General features: G+C 56.4%; 1 protein-coding gene and 1 non-coding gene across 2 annotated transcripts; one reads left to right on the forward strand and one right to left on the reverse strand.

Moving 5' to 3' along the window:
• The first annotated feature begins 8,610 nt into the window (after positions 1-8,610).
• On the forward strand, positions 8,611-8,682 carry TRNAV-CAC (transfer RNA valine (anticodon CAC)). The gene has a single exon. It is a non-coding gene; the product is annotated as a tRNA-Val (tRNA).
• Positions 8,683-9,143: 461 nt separating this feature from the next.
• LOC128138561 (antigen WC1.1-like) lies at positions 9,144-18,356 on the reverse strand. Its single transcript, XM_052779763.1, has 12 exons — positions 18,352-18,356; positions 17,336-17,634; positions 16,432-16,758; positions 16,031-16,345; positions 15,360-15,674; positions 15,145-15,228; positions 14,415-14,781; positions 13,964-13,989; positions 13,539-13,676; positions 12,711-12,806; positions 9,633-9,770; positions 9,144-9,232 (listed from the first exon to the last, which is right to left on the reverse strand). The coding sequence occupies exons 1-12, from the start codon at positions 18,354-18,356 to the stop codon at positions 9,144-9,146; spliced, it is 2,199 nt and encodes a 732-aa protein (XP_052635723.1).
• Positions 18,357-21,754: the final 3,398 nt, after the last annotated feature.

Raw genomic sequence — 21,754 nt, forward strand, 5'->3', positions numbered from 1 at the left:
GCAGCACTTGCTCTGCCCCCTCTGGGCTCCCTCTGAGTGTCCCTGGGGCGCCAGGGGAACCTGCTGGAAAACAGGCTGAAGCAATCACTGGTGTTGCCTCCCTCAGCTGGGGAGAGACGCTTCTTTCAGCAGTGACATTTCTCCTCTCTGAAAGAGTGTGGTACAAGAATCGCCTTTTAATTCTCCCTTCTTTAGACAGGAAGAACATCACACTGGGGTCACCACGCATATGCCTGCACTTTCAAACTTCTGTTTTTTCTCTCCTCCTACATTTACTCACCCCCTTGAATACATAGTCAAGGAAATGACCAACAGTTTTCACAGGGGGCCTGTCAGTAGCACCTTGTCATTCCTAGAGATCAGCATCAGCTCCACCTACGGCCCTCAGGGGCAGCAGAGCCACCACTGACAAAAACCCCATTCCCTGGCAGGGCTGCCCTTCCCAGCCCTTCTTCTTTCTGTCCTTGGGGATAGCAGAGTTTGCTCACTGTCTTGGCATCCAGTTTCAGCTTTATGTTTCCATCCGCCCACCACTCCGGCATGGCTCTGAAGCCAAGCCTTTGCACACACGGGGTCTTAGACGCTTGGACCAGCTTCCCTAAGACAAGTCAGAGCCTGGCCTGGTGTTACAGCTGAGGTGCTACAGCCCAAATGTGCAATGATGCCCTCAGCCAGGGGTGCAACGAGGATGAGCTGGAGCCTGTGCTTTTTGACATCCATAAAGGAACTGCCAAGGCATGGTGGGACAAGCGACACAGCTTGGGGTGCTGCAATGGATGGGTACCAGTTCTCAGGAGAGACAGGCTGGAAGGATCAGGAGTGGGGTTCCCTCAAAGTGAAGAAGTTGCTTGGATGTATGGAGCTCCTTACTGGGGCCAGTGAGAAGTTGGGTCAGCCCTTGTGAGTGAGGGTCAGAGGAGGGGCCAGTAAAGGTGACATTGTGGTTGGAGTTGAGGAACCCACAGTCAGGGTGAGGAAGTGGGCACGGTCTTTTCTAAGCACCCAAAGGAAGTCTCTGGATGTAGAAGCCTGGGCCTCACTGGGGACTTTAACGACCCTGGCATTTTCTGGAAGGGGAACACAGCAGCATGCAAACAGTCCAGGCAGTTTCTGGAGTGTCTTCGGGGAACATCTTCACACAGCTGCCAGATGGGCCAACAAGGGTAATGCAAACCCGGATCTGATACTTGCCAGCAAGGCAGAGCTGGCCAGGGAACTGAAGGTCAGTGAAAGCCTTTTCAGTAATGAAAATGAAATAGTGAGGTCCGAGCTCCTGAGGGCACTGAGGAAGGAAAATAGAAGACTGCAGATGCCGGACAGTAGAAGAGCAGACTTTGGCCTATTCTGGGGAGTTTTAGTGGGGTCTCATGGCCACCAGCACTGACGGGCAGCAGAGCTTCATACAGTGCTCCTCAAGGACAGCATCCTCCAAGCATGGCAATAACCTATATCGACACTGAGTTGAAACTTGAAAGTAAATTCAAGGGCACCATAAAGAGCTGTTATTACTTCAGGGACAGATAAAGAAGAAGTAAAGATTATATGGGATAACTCCTACGTTTAGTAAGAGTATGTATAGATAGATCTGAGAGATTTTATGTGCTCTTATCACCAGCAAGGTCGCCCAGGCCTTGGTGCCTCAAGGCAGGACTCTGGTGGAAAACAGGCAAAGGTGGATAGGAATCAAATCAGGGGCTACTTGAGCAAACTCAAATGATACTATTCCAAAGAGACTGGATGTATAAATATGTATTTACATAGAGGGAGAGAATGTGTCATCAGCTTACTGGTCCATATCCACGGCCTGTGAAAAAATAATGAGAATTTACAGGTCAGTGTCAAGGTTGTCAAAAAGAATACTTACACACGTATTACACGACATCTTTTCTGCATGTTTCAAATTCTGCCTAAATCTTCTTTCAGGGGTTGACGCAGTTGCCCACATAGAGATGGCCACAGCCTCCAAGATTCCCAGGGGTAGCTGAAGACCCCACACGGCACTGGGAAATGTGAGCCAGGGCTGTCAGGAACCTTTCTGGAGCAGGAGCTGGTGGACAGGCAGGGTAGGCCAAAGCATCTCAGTTGACACAACTGATTTTTCTCCCTTGAGTAGAAAGGCAAGCCTGGAGAATTGCACCCGACGTGTCCAGTGCTGGAGAAGAATGAGAAATGAGTGGGTCTAGATGCTGCAGACTCTACTTGATGATGCTCTTGTAACCCAGATATGTTGTGTTTACTGCAGATTTGGCTATTCAAAAGATAACATTTTGTTCACTTTGTCTCTTTACTTCCTTCTGTGAATAGAGGGAGCTCCTGACTTCAGCGTGTGACTCAGTGTGAGTGAATATGGACAAACAGAGCCTGGGGCAGGGAAGTCTTTTGGGGTTCTTGGGATCTGTGCTTGACACAAAAATGTGTTTTCTATTGCTCTAAGACCATCCACTGTGGAAAGCAGACTTCAGATGAGGTAAGGTGGACTTAATACACAGCAGAGGAGGGTGGTTTATTTTTTATTGAACCAACCTTCCTTTGGTTTTGGTTTTTGGCAATTAAGAAACATCCTTCTGTGTCTGTGTGCAGCCTGTTCTCCAAGTGAAGCAGGTGTCAATGGGCTGAAACATGCAGCTACAGACTGTAGTGGAGAAAGCTCAGAATTGAGCAAAGGTGCTGTAAGTCCCAGGTGGCTGATGAGAGAAGTGTTGGGGTTGGAGGCAGGGACAAAGACTGCCCATAGAGTGTCTGACATAGAGGGTCTTGGCTTCTCTGCATATTCAGAGTCCATTAGGAGATGCTGAGGGTCAGTATCAGTTGGAGTTTGCTGGTTTCCCTTGATGTGTAAGCAGAAAAATAAGAAGTGGAAAAACATGAAATTGTTTCTTACTGATATTTGGTATTGAAACTTTTCACTTGGACTGCACTCCAGAAACCTCTTAAACTAACCCCGTAAGAACTGAGGAAGGAAGGAAAGTTATACCCAGAGGCTTGGCTTGTTAGGGCATTTGGCATGTTAATGAGCCCTCTGGTCCCAAGTTCCTGAACTGCGGATACTGAAAGAAGATTTCACTGGCCTCTAGAGAAGCACAAGTCAGCAGCACGTCTCCAAGTTCCTGAAGGTGTTATTTAGTCCCACTGAGGGCCATAGTGAAGCGATCATGGAGGGAATGAGATGACAAGGTGACTGTCCCTGGGGGCTGGTGAAGCAGGGACGCAGACGCACTGGTTAGAGGTTGAAAATCAACCGTGCAGGCAGCTGTGAATGGCCTTGATGTGTTTCATCAAGCAGGATGTTCAAGCGCTGACCCCCATACCCTAGGAATGGGGATCCTTTCCCTCACGGCATGCTCAGGACTCTTGCAGGGAGCAGTGAGATGTGGGGGTGTGCGATGATGCCAAGTGCAGGACAGCGATAGGACTCCTCCCAGGCTCTACAAAGCGTGGGGGTTGTAAGGAACTGGTGTCCTCTCAGGGGCTACAGTGGAACAGTCAGCAGCCAGAGGCAAACGGACAAGGATTTCCGTTCTGCTGGGGTATCCCTGACCCCACAAAGGGGCCATCCCCACCACAGCCTGTCCTACACTGTTCTAAGCCTGTGCCTCTTTCGCTGCAGATTTTAACCCCCACTCCTGCTTCCTCACCTCGCTCTGACCCCATAATGTCCCAAGCTTTAAGGATGACTTTCTGTCCTCACTGACTATTCCTTCAAACACAAAGCTGTGGTTTTCTGAGGTTTTGCCAAAGGCTGTGCATTCTTGATAACCTGTGCAGCTTCTTCCAGAGCCCTGCTAATGCTCCTCAGTCACTCAAGATGTCCCAGCCCCCAAGCTCAGTTGAATCCTCTATTTATTTCCACATCCTGTCAGTAAACTGCACATCCTCCTTCTGCTGCCTCAAAATCAAAACTCAACCTATTTCACTACAGCATGACACCCTCCCATTCCCCGCTCTTTCACGGCATCTTCCTGCCTTTAACACACAACCCCCCCACTCTCTCCCTGCATGCCCTTGTGTCTCAGAAACCCTTCCTCTTCCCCTGCAGTGATGGGACATCAGCCCAGGAGGTCTGTGCATTCTCCAGGCTCATGGATGTTTTCTGGAGGTCCATCCAAGTGTGGGAAGTGAAGGAAGAAAAGAGATCCTGTCAGCTCGTGGGGCATTACTGAGCACTTTCACCCCCAGCAGTGGGCATTGCCCTTCTGCCAGGCTGAGCCATGCACACCAGATGGAAAAGTCTCTATCATTCCTGTTTGCAGTGGAAGGGCCTTCCTTCCTGCCATCTTCCCAGGACAATCTTCCTCTTCTTCTTCATCCACACACAGACATCAACCCTTTCCATTTCTGGGCTCAGACATGATTGTAAGGATTTGCTAAAGCTATCTGTCATCCCCTTGTGTCTCCCTGACATCCCTTGACCCCCTCCATTGACCCATGGATCCCTTCCCTCAGCAGGAGTAAGGGAGATCCCTGCCTTTCACTCTAAGGGTATCCTGTCTAATTATAAGACCCAAAAGTTGGCATATAGATGTAACATTGTCTCTGAGAGCAGAATTTTATTTCTGGAAAGAAGTGTCTCTCCCCAGCTGAGGGAGGGAACATCAGGGATACCTTCAGCCTGTTTCTCAGCAGGTTCCCCTGTGTCACCACCCAGACTGGACAGACCAGGGAGTCAAAATTCCCTTGGGCTAAATTTAGGTGAAAGGACACCAAACGATCAGTTAAAGATTTTATTCCTGACAGAAGCAAACTGAACTGGGGAGGCATGGTAGGAGGTGGCCGGGTTTCCCACAACAGGAATTGGCATAAGGCTATTTCTGTAAACCGATGTAACCCAGGGTAACCATATACATCAATTGAGGGAATAAGGAGATCCCTCCCATTGAGTCCTGAGGTTCAGAGCAGACCCCCTTGCTTTCTAGACTCCTCCTCAGAGAAGGGCCCAGGGGCAGCTGGATCCACTCTTAGTCTCAGACTTGGTCAATGGTTTATGTCTTGAAACGGATGAGATGTAGGGATTGTGGAAAAGGAAAGAGAGAAGAAGACAGAGAGAGAAAAAGGAAGAGAGAAAGATTTCACCCGTCCTGGGTCCAGCGTTGGTTCAGTCAGCCGAGGGGTCCCGTCCCGGTGGGCTTGCCCACCCGGGGCTTCAGTTTCTGTCCTTTTATCATCCTTGTCCCTCCTTCGGGCGGGCACCAGAACTCATCAGGTTAATGAGCAGTTTTTGAGCCTTTGGGCTTGGGGGTCATTTGTGGAGTAACTACTCCTTCCCTGCAGATGTGGCCATTGTTTGATCTTTGTATCAGAACAGCTTATCAGAACAGGGAGCTGAACACCCTCCAGCAGGCCCTCTCCCTCCTGTTGCTGATGCCTGAGCTGATGGGCTTTTCACCTTGTTTCCTTGCTGTGCAGGCTTTGTCTTTGAGCAGAACTTGCCCCACCACAATGTTTGAGACATTAACTCTTTCAGTCTCTCACACAGTACAAAACCAGTAACTCTTTTTATTGTAGTGCCCTGCAACTCCTCATGCCGTTCTCTTGTGGTGATGGCTCACCACAACCAGGGTGAGCCACCTCCATGCAAACATTAAGAGTGGATAAAATGGAACTTCAGTCCAGGGGCACCTTGAGAAACAAACTCTGGGAGTCAACCAACAGAAACCTCTTAAGTTTTACAAGAAGTGACTGGTCCTGCACTGGGGGAAGCATAACCCCATAAACCAGAGGCAACTGGAACCTGAGTGGGTGAGCAGTGACCCTCAGGAGAATGGCCTGGGCACTAGAAGGGACACCATACAGGCTAGTGGTGAGCACTCACCGTGAACAAAGCCAGCTGGTTAGGTGAATGTAGTAGGATGAGCGTGGCCACCCAGACATCTGGAGTTTTCATCCCTCTCCAGGGAGCATTGGTGTGGCCACACCTGGACTAGTGTTTCCCTTCGTGGGAATTCCTGCTGTAGGCAGGTGGGGATGGAACAGAAGTGTGCCCAGAGGAGGTCTGAACATGCCCTGCTGTATTGTGTGGCAAGGTTTTGGTAACAGGGGGCGTTACAGCGGTGGCTTCTGTGAGAAGCTGCTGGAAGCTTCCCCTGTGTCCGACAGAGCCAATACCAGCCGGCTCTAAGACAGACCCACTGCCGGCCAAGGCCGAGCCAATCAGCGATAGCGGTAATGCCTCTGTGATAACATTTTTAAGAAGGAAAAAAAGTTGGGACAGACAGAAATGGCAGCCGGAGAGAGGAGTGAGAACATGTAAGAGAAACAACCTTGCAGACACCAAGGTCAGTGAAGAAGGAGGGGGAGGAGATGCTCCAGGCACCGGAGCAGAGATTCCCCTGCAGCCTGTGGTGAAGACCATGGTGAGGCAGATTGTCCCCCTGCAGACCATGGAGGTCCACGGTGGAGCAGATATCCCCCTGCAGCCCGTGGAGGACCCCACGCCGGAGCAGGTGTTTTCCCAAAGGAAGCTGTGACCCCGTGGGAACCCCGAGCTGGAGCAGGCCCCTGGCAGGACCTGCGGATCTGTGGAGAGAGGAGCCCACGGAGCAGCTTTTCTGGCAGGACTTGTGACTCCGTGGGGGACCCACGCTGGAGCAGTGTGCTCCTGAAGGACTGCACACCATGGAAAGGACCCATGCTGGAGCAGTTCGTGAAGAGCTGGAGCAGTTTGTGAAGAACTGCAGCCTGTGGGAAGGACCCACATTGGAGAAGTTTGTGGAGGACTGTCTCCCGTGGGAGGGACCCCACGCTGGAGCAGGGGAAGAGTGTGATGAGTCCTGCCCCTGAGGATGATGAAGTGGCAGAAAATAACGTATGATGAACTGATCATTAACCCCATTCCCCGTCCCCCTGCGCCATTGCGGGGGTTGGTAGAGAATCCGGGAGTGAAGTTGTGCCTGGGAAGAAGGGAGGGGTGCAGGGAAGGTGTTCTGAGATTTAGTTTCATTTCTTATTACCCTACTCTGGTTGATTTGTAATAAATTGAGTTAATTTTCCCCAAGCTGAGTCTGTTTTTGCCCATGACTGTAATTGGTGAGTGATCTCTCCTGTCCTTATCTCGACCCACAACCCCTTTGTTATATTTTCTCTCCCCTGTCCAGCTGAGGAGGGGGAGTGATAGAACGGCTTTGGTGGGCACCTGGTGTCCAGCCAGGGTCAACCCACCACACCTGCACTTTAGGTCCTGAACCCCACTTTTGAAGACCACTTCCATCTCCACACAACCCCAGGAACATGCTGACACTGGGCAATCACCATGCTCTCCAGGCAGCTCCAGATGCCCCTCCTAGAGGATGGCTGTCTTCAACATCACCTGTGGGAAAGCCCTGGGTACATCCCTCAATTATACTCATCACCTTACCTGTCACCAGACACTGAATGGTGACTCCTAAATCCAGTCCTATGTCTTTAAAAGGCTTCAAACCTGGAGCTTTTTACTCCAGAAAACATGGAGGAAGAGGAACTTCAGAGGTGCAGTTCCTCAGGCATCTTTGTGGAACGAGCCTCGCCCGAAAGCAGTGCACCGCGGGCATCCCATATAATTACAGAGATGCTATGAAAGAGGCCAGCTCTGAGCCACTCTTAGACACTTTTATGAGGGAACCAGGTGAGACAAAGTAGGTTCATGCCTCCGTTGAAGTGACACAAATCCAAACATTTGTGTATTAACATAATAACCACGAATGACAGTAATAACAGCCATAGTGATAATAATAATGATATTAAAAACAAAACAACAGAACAAAACAAACAAAAAGAACAAACCAAGAAATCCCACCCTAAACAAACAAACAAACAAAAAGAGCCCAAACCAATCTGGAATCAGACACTTTGTGAATCATTTGTGGAGAGAGGTAGTAGTTCCACCAACCCCACCCTTCTTCCACCTTCAGCTTTGGCAGCTGCGTGTGTCTGGCCTGCCCACTTGCCTTCACCACTCACCTTTGTAACTGAGGCCCCACACATATCTTGGCACTCCCACTGTAAGCTGGCACCCACCCCACACCTGGAGTCTACCTGGCCATGGAGGCAGGGAGAGGCCAGGTCCCCTCTGCCCGGCGCTGGGCACAGCTTTTCCCTGGGAATGTCCCCAAGGAGCTCTCTTCATGTGAGTGTCAGCCTGTGGCCTGGCAGGGGTGGAACTGGAACAAGGGCTGCTGGGGCAGGGCTGAAGTAGCTCAGCTGGGAGAGCGTTAGACTGAAGATCTAAAGGTCCCTGGTTCAACCCCGGGCTTCATCAATGATTTTCTCCTGTAGATTTTTGCAGACACTGCCTGCCTGCCTTCTTCCAGCCTGCCCTGGCCCTCCTTGCTCCTTCACCTCTTGCCAGAGCACTGCCCATGCACTGTAGCTGCAGATCTGCAGGTTAGAACGAGCCTTCCTCTTGCACTGCAAGCCCCCAGCCTTCCCCTGGACAGGACTCTCCATTCAGTGCTTCTTTGGGGTGGTCTCCAGCCATCCCTCCTTCCCTGCTCCACAGCACTTGGCATCTCTCCTTCACGGGGTCTCTGCAAAGACCCTGTCTCTCTCCTCTTTGTCATTCTCGATGGTGCACAGACTGCTCCCCTTGTCATAGATGCATCACGGGAGAAGAGCGTCTATCCTGCTGGCAGGCATCAAGGGGATGGAGCTCAGTGGAAGAGCGCCCGCTTCACGTGTGGGAGGTCCTGGGTTCAATCCCTGGCATCTCCAGGCAGGTGTGGGCTGGAGCTTGGGCACTGCTCCTCTCCAGGCCCTGTGGGCCTGCCCTGCCCACCCAGGGCTTGGCTGTGAGCTGGGCAGGGCTGTGGGACTCTCAGCTGGAGTTTTCCTTCCACCATCGCCACTGGCTTGAGCAGAGTCTCAGCTCAGGAAACCTGGATCTGCTGAGGTCAGGCACAGCCCTGCAGAGGTGGGACTGCTGGGGTTGTTGCCCACCTCTTCTTCCTGTGGTGTTCGGCGACTCCATCTACCCTGTGCTGGTAGGATCAGGGAGTCACAGGTCTGTCCACAGCCATGCACAGGCAGTGAGGGCCAGGAGATGGTGCCTCGGCTGCTCCCTGGCAATAACCCCCACAACCAAAATGGGGCATGAGACATGGACTTTCACTGCAGCGTGCCCAGCACCCTGGTGAGCCAAAACTCAGAGAAATAAGGCTGCTCTCCTATGGGCTTTAAACAGCCAAGCTCTGCCCAGCATGGGGCCTGCAGTGCTGAGACTTGGGGGTCTCACTGTGACCCCCCTCAGGCAGGTCCTCGGGAGCTGCAGGAACAACCACAGATCTGGGCTACAGCGACAATCTTGCTTTGCTGCAGAGAATGGACCCAGCCTGCAGGGCCAGACTGTTCAGGTCCCCAAATGCCATGAAACAGGCTCTTCCTGCTCAGGCCTGCTGCCCCCCTCAAGCACACACAGGCCTGTGGCTCATCTCCCCAAGGAGGAAGAGGAAAATGTCTGCCAGGTGCCAGAGTAAGGGAGAAATATTGCACCTGTGGGAGGGCAGAGCTGGCAGCAAGGTGGCACAGGACAGGCACTGGGTTCCTCTCCCCAGTCCCCACTTGGAGCACCTTGAGTCTGCACGTCAGTGTCCATAATGTCCATAGCCCCCACCATCCTGTGTTCAGACGATAACACCCCCCCCTTCTTTACTTCACTTTTATACCTTCCTTCTCTGAGATGCAGGACTGGAGCTTGCCCCCATGGGAGTTTTCCAGGGGCTGGAGGCTGTGTTTGCAGTGCCCCTGTATGTCACGAATCATCATGGGGGTCTCACCCTGGGAATGCTGCTCTCCAATGGGGTCTGCCAGCAGGAAAGCTCTGGGGTATGGGGCAGAGGGATACGTGTGCCTGGGCTTCTCCCAGATCCCCCCAGGATCACTCCAGGGGTGGAGGAGCTCCCAGCAGGGAATGGGGCAATGCTGAAGTGGGAGAGGATGTTGGCGACAGGCACCTCCTCCCCGCATCTCCTCTAGGGCCAGATCCTGCTGCTTGCAGCAGTACTGAGCTCCAGCAACTCCCCACAGGGAATCCTGCCACAGACAGCCAATGCACCTTCCAGCCCACAGCAGAGGAGCCTTTTGGGGAAGTGCCGGAGGGGTGTGGAGACCCACCAGCAGGAGCAGGGAGGGCAGTTTGGGTGCCACGTCCTGCCCAGGTGTCACTGGCTGCTACATAAGAAGTTTCTCTGCCCATGGCCACTGGGCAGGTGAAAGCCACAGCCAAGGGAGAGGAACCCTGGCTCAGCTCCCAGCAGTGCCTCTTCTAGGGGAGGGACACAAAATCTCCTCTGCCATGGAAACGTGCCCACGTGAGCATCCTCCCAGATGAGCCCTTCTCCAGGCCAGGGACTGGACCACAGCTTTTGGCTGTAGCACACATCTCCGGGGGATCTTTTCTCCTCCCCCTGGCCCTCCAACAGTGCTGGGGGAAAGGTGCCCCCGTCCCCCCCTGCTCCCATCCCTCTTCTTCCTGCACACAAGTACCGTGCTGACACAAACCCAAACTGACATCCCTGGCGAGGCAGCAGGAGGGTGGGGGTGGGGGCTGGAGGAGAGCAGGAGGAGGGAGTCCCAGGGCTGCCGTGGGGCCTTACAACCTCTGCTGAGGAAGATGGCAGCTCAGTGCCTTGACAAGAGTGCTCAGGGTCTGCACGGGCCCAAGGCAGCAGGAGCAGCCCATGGAGACTGGGGTCCTGGCAGAGCATGAGGAGAGGGAATCCCAGCCCCGTGTGACCCAGAAAGCGGCTCTGCACCCTGTGCTGGGGCAGTGGGGAGCAGAGCTGCCTCCTAACCATGGTGGGAGGTAATCCATGGGCCATGTTCCCCCCTGGGGCTGGCTGGGGTGTTCAGGGCACTGCGGCCACCTCAGGGCTCACTTCTGTGGGGCCGCAGGACAGGGCTTACCCTGACACGGCAGCTCTGTCATGGCCTCTGCACTGTGGGACCAGCCTGGGGCAAAGAGCAGCTGGGAAACCCTAGGGCGAGGAAATGGGTGCTCCCACTGCAGTGCATCACGGGACCTATCAGAGAGCCATTTTGACTAGAAACTGCCTGTGGCCAGTAGGATGGAAATGTCTCTGTCAGCAGGATTATTCCCCAGCGACCATGGGCTCTCGCAGCCCCACAGCCTGACCCCAAGCCTGCTGTCCCTGAGACATGCCCATTTCCCCACCTCTGTGACTTTGTTCTCTTCTCCTCCTTCTCAGCCTCAGGAAGATGCCCTGACACCTGGGCAGGCAAGCACCAGCTCTGGGTCAAAGCTGAACACAGCTGTTGTATTATGAACAAAGATGATGCACAGCATAAAAATGGGAATAAAAATAGAGGAAACTCCAGGCGGTTTCTGCTGCCAATGGGACAAGGGACATGGTTCCCTGGTGCTCACGGCTCTCCCAGCTCCACAGACCTCTTCTCCCTCCTGGCTGCACCCAGCTGCACAGCAGGGAGGGGCTCTCATGGCCTGGGGCTCTGGGACTGTTGTGCACAGAGCTCCGGTGTCACAGCCCTTGTGTCCTCAGGGGGATGTGCCAGAGACACCTCTTCAGCATCATCATAGCCCATGCTCCCCAGGGACAGGGGCCACGTGTCTCCTTCAGCTCCAGGGACCCCAGCACTTCTCTGGGAGTGCAGGCTGGGCCCTGCAAGCAGCAAGGCAGGACAATGCAGTTCACCCCAGGGGGTCTATGCATCATCTTCCTCCCTGCTCCTCACCACATTCAGCTCCTTCTCCCACCCCTAGTCCCTCCAAGGAAAACTCCCGGGACAGGTTCCCCCTTCCCAGGAGACTGGGGTCTCAGGACAGCAGAGAGTTGAATGGCACCAGGGATGGCACCCCAGGAACCAGCAGTGCTAAATTTGCCTCTCACCTCTGGGGGCATCCCTGGGCTCTGCACCCTCCTCTGGCTCCCTGGGCATTTCCCTGCCTCCCTGCCCAGAGGCAGCATCCTCCTCCGGATGAGAAACCTCCCTGGCATCATCATAGCCATCCGCTGGGTCACCTCCAGGTGGGACAAGAACATCTGAAAGGAGAGGGGAGCTGGTGACAGTGAGAAGATACGTCCTGCGCAGCAGAGGATGGGAAGATGTGCAGGGACACAGGTCTGGGACACTGGTGTTGGCAGCACCACAGGAGACCCCCATGTCCTCCCCATCTCCAGCAGTGACACTGAGTGACACTTCTGTCCATCACATGTCTTCAGGGAGATCAACTCCTTCTTGCCTCTGTTACCTGGTGCTGATCCCAGACCATCCTCCTCCTCGCTGACCCCAGGGTAGGGCTGCAGCTGGGTCAGGGACTCCTCTGAATAGGAGCCTGGAGAGATGCACGGTGGGTATTATGAAGTGAGCCCCACTGACCTGGCTCGTGGTCAGTGCTACTGAGGAAGGGGGACCCACAGAGGTGGGGCTGCATGGGGAGGAGGGCTGGGAAATCACCCTGCCTCCCTGGGGCAAACCCTGTCTCAAAGGTGCTCCCAGAGCTGCCCTAGGACAGTCCCTTCCTTCACTCCACGGGTGTCAGATGGGGTGCAGGGGCAGGAAGAGAGGGGATGTCCAGCGGGACAGGAAAAGCTGGTGGGGAGAAAGGTCCCCTCCCAGGCCCAGGACCTGGATCGTCTCCCCACAGACCACATGGCCCCAGCGTCACAAGGACCACGGGTCGGGGGAATTCAGGGAATCAGCCCTGGGTTGGGGCCAGGGAAAAGGGTCCTGCACGTGTGCCTCCAGGGAGGACCCTCACCCACCTGAGTGACCAAACCTCGCCTGCTTCTCCCACACTGGGCTGTAACCAATCTCCTCGTACACAGCCTCAGGGAACATCTCCTGAGCACTCCTGGAGCCTGGGGACAGAGGCAGGGCTGGCAGAGGGACAGGCAGAAGGGTAATGGAATCACACTGCGCTCCCCCAAACCTGTTCCTTGGGCCAGCCCAGGACTGGTCTGACAGCACAGCCCCACTGCACTGTCCAGGCACATCTGCCACATCCCCAGTGAGGGCAACATCTCTGTGGAGATTGTCTGGGGCAGCGTCCCCCTCCCATCGTCCCTTCAGAGACAGTGCTCATGCCCCTCTGGCCCCAGGGTCATGCACCCCTTGTCTGACCCTGGAGCAGCTCCCATGTTTCCTCCACCTGGAGCTTTCCCCTATCTGCCCCACGGGTCTAGAGTAGGGCGCATGTCCTGCCAGGGGGTGGGCAGAGGGGACAGCCTGGGGGCCTGACACCGCGGGGATGGACCCTGCTGCCCTGCACTCCTCCCATCATCTCCCTTGTCCCAGAGCCCCCCCCCAGCACTACCCAGACCACTGCCAGCCTTGGCCATCTCCTCTCTGCTCACATGTCCCCCAGCCCCGCTCTGACATTTTTCTCCTCGTCCTATCATTACATCCCCCCACCTCTGGGCTCTCTCCACCCCTTGCTGCTGGTGCCCCATGGCCAGGCAGTCAATGGGGTGGTGCATGGGACAGGTGGCAGCACACGGTCTCATCCCCCCAGCTCTGCCTGTGCCCCTCACTGACACCCTGCAGCCCTTCCAGGAGGTATCTCCCCCTGGGACCGCTGTGGAAAGACCAACCTCTGCGCCCAGCCCTGGTGCTTAGTGCTTGCCCAGCCAGGAGGGCCAGGAGCAGGCAGAGAAGGGCCCCCAGGATGATGCAGATGATGACAGGCACTGAGACTCTCCTGCTGCCAGTTAGACGGCCCCGGGGGGAATCTGTGTGGGCAAGAATACGGAAAGGCCAGCACCAGGCCTGGGTGAGGTGGAAAAAGCACCATTCCTGACGCCCATCACACAAGGCAGCAGGGGGTGGATGGCCCCAGGGATGAGCGATGGAGAAGCTTCTACCCTGATGAGTAAATTACAACCTTCCCTAGCCCCCTCACCACCAGACCAGTGCCTTCTCCTGGGAGTTTCACACCTCAGCAAGGAGCCCCATCCACCCAGCTGTGGGTCACAGTCTGGCCCTGGGGATACCCAGCCGCAGGGGGACATCAAGTTACCTGCTTGGGGTGGGGATGCTGCTGTCCTGGGTGTAGCTGAAGAAGAGGAAAAGGAGAGCTGGGCTGAGAAGGTGGGTGTGCGAGTACCGGGGAGCCTCCTCCCCAACACACTGTGTGTGTGTCTGTGGATGTCCCTGACACATCCCACCCAAATTGCCCCTCCTGTAGTGCTAGAAAGAGAGGCCAGGAAAGGGCTCAGTGCCTCTGCTCCGGGTGGCAGGCAGGAGGGCACAGGCAGCCCAGGGGATAACCCTGGGGCTGCAGGACCCCACGGGCAATGGCCAGAACACATCCAGTTCCACCGAGGCTGCTCCCACTTGGCACCAGGCTCCTGCACTCTGCAGGAACATTCTTGCTCTTGGGAGGTCAGAGGCCATGCCAGGACCAAAGGGGCAAAAGGTCTTCCCCAGCACCCTGCCAATACCCGAGCAAGGGGTCCCAGTCCTGCCACTCACCTGAGCAGTTCACCGCAGCATCTTCCTTATGCCGGCAAGCACCACCATCCCCAGGCCGGGCCCAGCAGTCCTGCAGAGACAGCTCTGTCCCCCGGCACTCCACCTGCTCCAGCCAGATGGGGCCCGTCCCCATCCCAAATGCAGCCTCATGCAGGGCAGACACCGCGGGGCCGCAGCCCAGCTGCCTGCACGCCACCTCAGCATCCCGCATGTCCCAGGAGTCGTCGCACACCGTCCCCCAAGAGCCACGGTGCCAGACCTCCACTCTGCCTGAGCACCTGTCCTCACCTCCCACAGCACGAATCTTCTCCCTGTCTGGAGAAGGCAAAGACCTCCCATGGCACTGAGACAGCAGGCAGAGCCCTGCCAGACAAGGAGCATCCACAGAGGAGCAGCTCCCTACCTGTGCACCTCGTGGAGTTGGGGCACGGGGCCAGCGGGATCGAGGGCATTTCTGGGCGTCTCCCTGAAGAAGGAAACACTGTGGTGAAAGGGCTGGTTCGGGAGATGGTGCAGAAGAGAGCAGGACTGATCTCTGCTTGTGCCTCCCTCTGCCATCTCGATCACGGCAGCAACTGAACCCTGCTCATTGAGGGGACATGCACAGGACTGTGGGGGGACCCCAACTGCTCAGCCCCAAAAGGTCCCTGTTTAACAGAGCAGCAGGAGCGTGTGTGTGAAGGGGAGGCTCTTCTGAACCCTGTCTGGTCTTTTCTGAGACCTCACCTGCAGATGCCTCTGCCTCCCCCAGGCGCTGCTGGCAACCTGGGTGGCAACTGCTGCTGGACGTGTGTGGCTGTGATGGCTTTTCTGCCACCAGCAGCAGAAGGGACTGACATGGAAAGGAAAAGCCCCTCCAAGCTCTTTCTCTGCATTTGCCTGTGCTCAACAGGGAACAGGAGCTGGAGTGACACTGGGGTGCCCAGGTGGCTCAGAGTTACCATTGCAGGTGATGTGGATCTCCTCTCGTGGGTCTTCACATGACTGTGGGTTCCAGGGAGCAGAGGGACACTGCCAGAAGGAGCTGGTTTTCTCCCCACACTGCATGTTATCCAGCCACGTAGGGCCAGACACCCTTCTATAAGGCAGCTGTGTTTCCAGGGATCCTCCGTCCCCACAGCCCAGCTCCTTGCATGCCAGCGACACCGTGTCGAGAGTCATCAAGTTGGAGCAAATGCTGCCCCACGTCCCGTTGTAGAAAACCTGCAGGCGCCCGGAGCAGCCATCACTGTTCTCCAGCCTCAGGGCCACGAACTCTGGGAGGAAAGGCACCAAGAGGGAACAGGCTGGTCTGGGGCTGTGGGAGCCAGGACACCTCTGCACCCCCCAGGCCCACAGCTGGGTAGGGCCATGGCCAGTACGTCCCCCTTGCACCCAAGGGTAGAGAGAAGCCCCTGATGGACAGACACCCTGCCCTTCCTGCTAACCCTCGGGGATGGCTGAGCTCCCCAGGGACCCTCAGTGGGACTGAGGGTACCCGTGCATGGGTGACCACAGGACATGCTCTGGCAGGAGCTGAGAGGCAGCCAGGGACAGCCTTGGCCATGCCCGTCTCTCCTTGTGTCCTGGCCTCCGCGAGAGCCAGGCTCCCACTACAGCTCCCACCACAGACCTGAGCAGATGACTCCCGCATCCTCTTTGTGCCCGCAGTCGTGCTGCCCCCAGGGCCTGGCAGGGCAGTCCCAGAGAGCAGCTTCGGCCCCAGAGCAGTTCACGCCATCCAGCCAGATCTGCCCGGAGCCTTCCCCGAACTGAGCGGAGCCGGCTGCCTCCACTGCCCCTCCACAGCCCAGCTGGTGGCAAACGACGGCGGCATCAGACAGGTCCCAGCCATCGTCACAGACAGTCCCCCAGATGCCCTGGTAGTAGATCTCCACTCTCCCAGCACAGCACCTGGACCCGTTCACCAGCCGGACCCTCCGGCTCCCTGTAGTGGGCAGAAACCCCAGTTGCTGTCAGGGGCCGGCTGCCCACCCACCCCATCACCTGGGGGGCCCGTGCAGCGCCGCTCACCCCAGCAGATGACTCCCACGTCCTCCACAACCCCTGCCGCCGGTGCACTCTCGGGCAGGGAGGTGTTGCAGAGGGCCAGGCTGGCCTCGTGCCCTGCGCACCGGACCCCTCGCAGCCCCACAGGGCCGGTCCCTCGCTCAGGCTTTGGGGGGTTGTAGGCTGTCCCTGCCTCTCCGCACCGCAGCTGCCGGCACACCACGCTGGCCTCCTGCATGTCCCACTGGTCATCCAGGACTCTGCCCCATGTCCCGTTCTGGAAGATCTCCACTCGTCCATCGCACCGGCTCCCTCCACCCACCAGCCGCAGGGATGCAAAGCCGGCTGAGCCTGGGGAGAGCAGAGATGCCACGGCCATTGGTGGCACTGGGGAGCATGGCATCCTTCAGGGAGCGGGGCGAGGGGGGATTTTCCCACCAAACACAACAAGATTGAGCCTTTTGCTGATGAGAAGCGAGGGCAAAACCTGGGTCCCCTCTGCAGCTCACAGCCAGGTCTGCTGCTGCTGGGGGCACCCAGGCACCTGCTGCCTGGCTGGTGGGATGAGGCTCTGCAGAGCTCTCTCTGGGGATGGGATGCAGTTGTCTGCAGCCAGAGGGATGGAGCACAGCCCTGCAGCCCTGCTCTGGCCTTGTCCCACAGTAGGAGAATGGAGGAGCCCAGGCCTGGTGGAGTGCCGGGGCCTAAGCCACTGCCCTGGGGGCAGATGCCTGCCTCCGTTCAGCCCTCAGCTCTCCCAAAGTAGAGCGGTCACTCTGAGCAGGCAAAGCCCTCCAGATGGCTCCTGGGGAAGCCAGGGTTTCTCCAGGAGAAATTCAGCCTTGCACTGCTGTGGGACCCCTGCTTTGGGTGGCCACGTCACACACAAAGGGCAAATGGTGTTATGCAGCATTTTTCCAGCACTCACCTGCGCAAACGACAGCAGCGTTGTTCCCGTGGGAGCATGGTGAGGCCCCCAGGGTGATCACTGGGCATTGTCCCAGATGGGCTTCTGTACCGTCACAGTGGAATGAGTCTCTCCAGACAGGGCCAGTCCCTCTCCCAAAATGCTCTCCTCCAGGAACGGACTCAGCAAACCCGCAGTTGAGTTGACGACAGAGAACGTGGGCATCCGAGAGATCCCAGTGGGAGGCACAGAGGGTCCCCCAGGTCCCCAACACCTGGACCTCTACCCTCCCTGCACACGCTGTGCTGCTGTTCACCAGCCTGAACCCTGTGTATTCTGGGGACAGAGGAGGAGGAGAGAGGGTGGATTGGTGCTCCTGTACCCTCAGTAGCTGGCGGAGAGGCTAGATGGACAGCATGCCTTTCTTCTTCTGCACTATTTTCATGCTGCAGACAATCCCATCATCCCTCCTGTCCTCACACCTGGCCCAGCACGGTCCTTGATCTGTTCCCCAACCCCTGGCACAGCCCTAGTGTTCAGCACCCCTCCCTGAGTCCTTACGTGTGCAGGTGACAACAGCGCTGTTCGCGTGGGTGCAGGGCTGGTCCCTGGAGGACCCTCTGCGGCAGGAGAAGAGGCGGGATTCATTCCCCACACACTGCAGCTCTCCATCCCAGATGGGACTGACCCCTTCTCCAAAGTGAGCTGGGCCAGCGACAGGCAGGGCCACGCCGCACTGCAACTCCCTGCAGACCACATCAGCAGCTTTGGGACTAAAATGTGAATCACAGACACTTTTCCACTGGTCCCTGTCTTGGATCTCCACACGTCCTGAGCAGCGGCTCTTCCCTTCCACCAGCCGGACAAATTCTGGAAAAAAACCAAAACAACTGGGAGTTCCCAGAGCCCTCTGGCAGTTAAATGCCCAAGTCTCACATCACCGCCAAGCAACCTATGACCAAACTGCCCATTGCACATTGCAGAGAAAGTTGTTGGGGGAGTGTTTGTGACATAGGCACATCCAGACCCCCACGCACCCCATCTCTACACAATCACAGCACTCATGGGCATGTGTCTGTCGCAGACTCACAGCCACAGGCACTCCTCAGACAAACTGCTTCCACTCAAGGTCCCCTGCGTTGCCTGGTGTGGTCTCCCCAGCACTGCAGTAGTGTCAGCAGTTTGGATCCAGGAGAACTGGCCCAGATGATAATGACTGCTGCAGCCTGCTCAGCCTCTGCAGAGATTGGGACCAGGCAGGACCATCACCCTGATGCAACCGGAAGCACCCCCTGATCCCAGGGGTGTTCCTGGGGTGTTGGAACGATCATTTTAGGCAGAAGATGTCACAGAGCACAGAAATGGTGCAGCTGCCATCATGCCTGGTGCCTGTCCAGATCCCTTTGATGTCTGCTCGGGGGGAGGGTGTCCTCAGTCAGGGACACAGTGCTCTGCCTGGAGGTGTCCACAACCCAGATGGATGGCCGGACAGAGGGGCAGGAGACTCCCACTGGGTCCATGCCAGCTCTCAGAGACCAGCAGGCACAGATGAGGATCAGTAACTGCTGCCAAAGCCCCCATGACATGAGGCAGCACGGGGAACCATGGGCAGGCAGGAGGGCTTGGGCAGTTCATCAGTGCTGCCTGCACAGGGTCATGTCCCCACAGGACTACTCATAGCCCCAGGGATGTCTCAGTACCAGCCTGTGCATGCAGTGGGTAGGCTCCCTCTGGGCCTTCCCCAAGGACTGGGGACATCAGCAATGACAGTCCCAGCCTGGCAGTTAGACCAGCATCACTGGGCCCTACTCCAGTGTCCACTTGCTGCTCCCTGAGGGCACAGCCATGGTCCCTTCGCCCATCCCAGAGCCAAAGGTGAGGAACAGGCTGTCCACTTACCTGAACACGTCACTCCAGCATCGAGAGTGTGTTCACAGTTATTTTCACCCCATCCTTTGTGTTTGCAGTCAGACAGGGCAGACTCGGTGCCATTACAGCCAACATCATCCATCCAAATGGGGCCAGATCCTGGCCCAAAGTGTCCATACTGAGGAGCTCCAACAGCAGACCCACAGCCCAGCTGCTTACAAACCACTGCCACATCGGTCATGCTCCATTCGTCACCACACACCGTCCCCCACTGGCCCTGTTGTTTCACCTCCACTCTCCCAGCACAGCGCCTGCCACCATCTGCCAGCCTCACCTCCACAGCACCTTCAAACACTGACACAGGACCAGTTAGAACAGCGCCAAGCCCCAGCAGTGTGCGTCTCGGGGAACCCCCGCCCGGGTGGCATCAGAGGTGCCAGGGTGGGAGCCCACTCGCCTCCAAGTCTGTCCCCAGGGCAGTGCAGGGGTCCCTTCTATCCTCACGGGTGCTGCAAGGCTGGGGGCTGCAGTTCTGGCCCTGCTGGGTCATTTGTGGCCCCACAGCCTTTGGCACCTCCTTCTACCCCAACAGCCAGCTGCCACCTGCCCCTGGCCCATGCCCACCTAGGGCACCTGCTCCTCCCCTGCCAGCACCCTGAGAAGAGACCTGCCCCACCAAGGCTCCCCCAAGCACACACTGCTGCTTCTCCACAAAGCCCCCAGCTCCCCCGGACCACAACCTACCCTCCCCTCCTCCCAGCTTATAGTCTGCCTTCAGGCCTTTCTGTGTCCCCTGTGGAACAACACGATGATCCCAGTGAGCCCTCCCAACCCATGACCCCTCCTTGTCCTTGGGCAGCAGCCCAGCCCTGCCCTGTATAGGATCCCCCAGGAAGGTCACCTCTCTGCCAGCCTGTGGGAACAGACAGCCCACTTCTCTTGTCTCAACAGGCACAACCTGTCCCCGCTCAGGCTGGAGCTCACCCCAGCGTTCAGCACCCCTCCCTGAGTCCTTACGTGTGCAGGTGACAACAGCGCTGTTCGCGTGGGTACAGGGCTGGTCCCTGGAGGACCCTCTGCGGCAGGAGAAGAGGCGGGATTCATTCCCCACACACTGCAGCTCTCCATCCCAGATGGGACTGACCCCTTCTCCAAAGTGAGCTGGCCCAGCGACAGGCAGGGCCACGCCGCAATGCAACTCCCTGCAGACCACATCAGCAGCTTTGGGACTAAAATGTGAATCACAGACACTTTTCCACTGGTTGTCATCATGGATCTCCACACGTCCTGAGCAGCGGCTCTTCCCTTCCACCAGCCGGACAAATTCTGGAAAAAAACCAAAACAACTGGGAGTTCCCAGAGACCTCTGGCAGTTAAATGCCCACGTCCTACATCATCGCCAAGCAAGCCGTGACCAATCTGCCCAGTGGCCATGCCAGACGAAGTTGTTGGGGGGTGTTTGTGACACAGGCACATCCAGACCCGCACGCATCCCATGTCTACACCATCACAGAACTCAAGGGTATGTGTCTGTCACAGCACCAGGCACCACTCAGACAAACTGCTGCTGCACTGCACTGTCTGACATGGTCGCCCCAGCACTGCAGTAGTGTGAGCAGTTCAGGTCCAGCACTGGCCCAGATGATAATGACCGCTGCAGCCTGCTCAGCCTCTGCAGAGCTTGGGACCAGGCAGGACCATCACCTTGATGCAGCCAGAAATGCACCTTGCTCCCAGGGGTGTTCCTGGGGTGTTGGAGGTTCATTTTAGGCAGAAGATGTCACAGAGCACAGAAATGCTGCAGCTGCTATCATGCCTGCTGCCTGTCCAGACGCCTCCAATGCCTGCTTGGCATCCTCAGCCAGGGACATAGCGCTCTGCCCGGAGCTGCACTGGTCCCAAGCCAACAGCCAGGTAGAGAGGCAGGAGTCCTGTCTGCCCACCTGGCCTCACACTGGCTCAGACAGTGTCGTGGTTTAACCCCAGCCAGCAACTAAACACCACGCAGCCGCTCACTCACTCCCCCCCACCCAGTGGGATGGGGGAGAAAATCAGGAAAAGAAGCAAACCCCGTGGGTTGAGATAAGAACGGTTTAATAGAACAGAAAAAGAAGAAACTAATAATGATGATGATAACACTAATAAAATGACAACAGAAGTAATGAAAAGATTGGAATGTACAAATGATGCGCAGTGCAATTGCTCACCACCCGCCGACCGACACCCCGCCAGTCCCCGAGCGGCGAATCCCTGCCCCCACTTCCCCGTTCCTATACTGGATGGGACGTCACATGGTATGGAATACACCGTTGGCCACTTTGGGTCAGGTGCCCTGGCTGTGTCCTGTGCCAGCTTCTTGTGCCCCTCCAGCTTTCTCACTGGCTGGGCATGAGAAGCTGAAAAATCCTTGACATTAGTCTAAACACTACTGAGCAACAACTGAAAACATCAGTGTTATCAACATTCTTCACATACTGAACTCAAAACACAGAACTGTACCAGCTACTAGGAAGACAGTTAACTCTATCCCAGCTGAAACCAGGACAGACAGTAACAGCAGGCACAGATGGG

This window comes from Harpia harpyja, unplaced genomic scaffold, assembly GCF_026419915.1.
Source record: "Harpia harpyja isolate bHarHar1 unplaced genomic scaffold, bHarHar1 primary haplotype scaffold_55, whole genome shotgun sequence".
NCBI lineage: Eukaryota > Metazoa > Chordata > Aves > Accipitriformes > Accipitridae > Harpia > Harpia harpyja.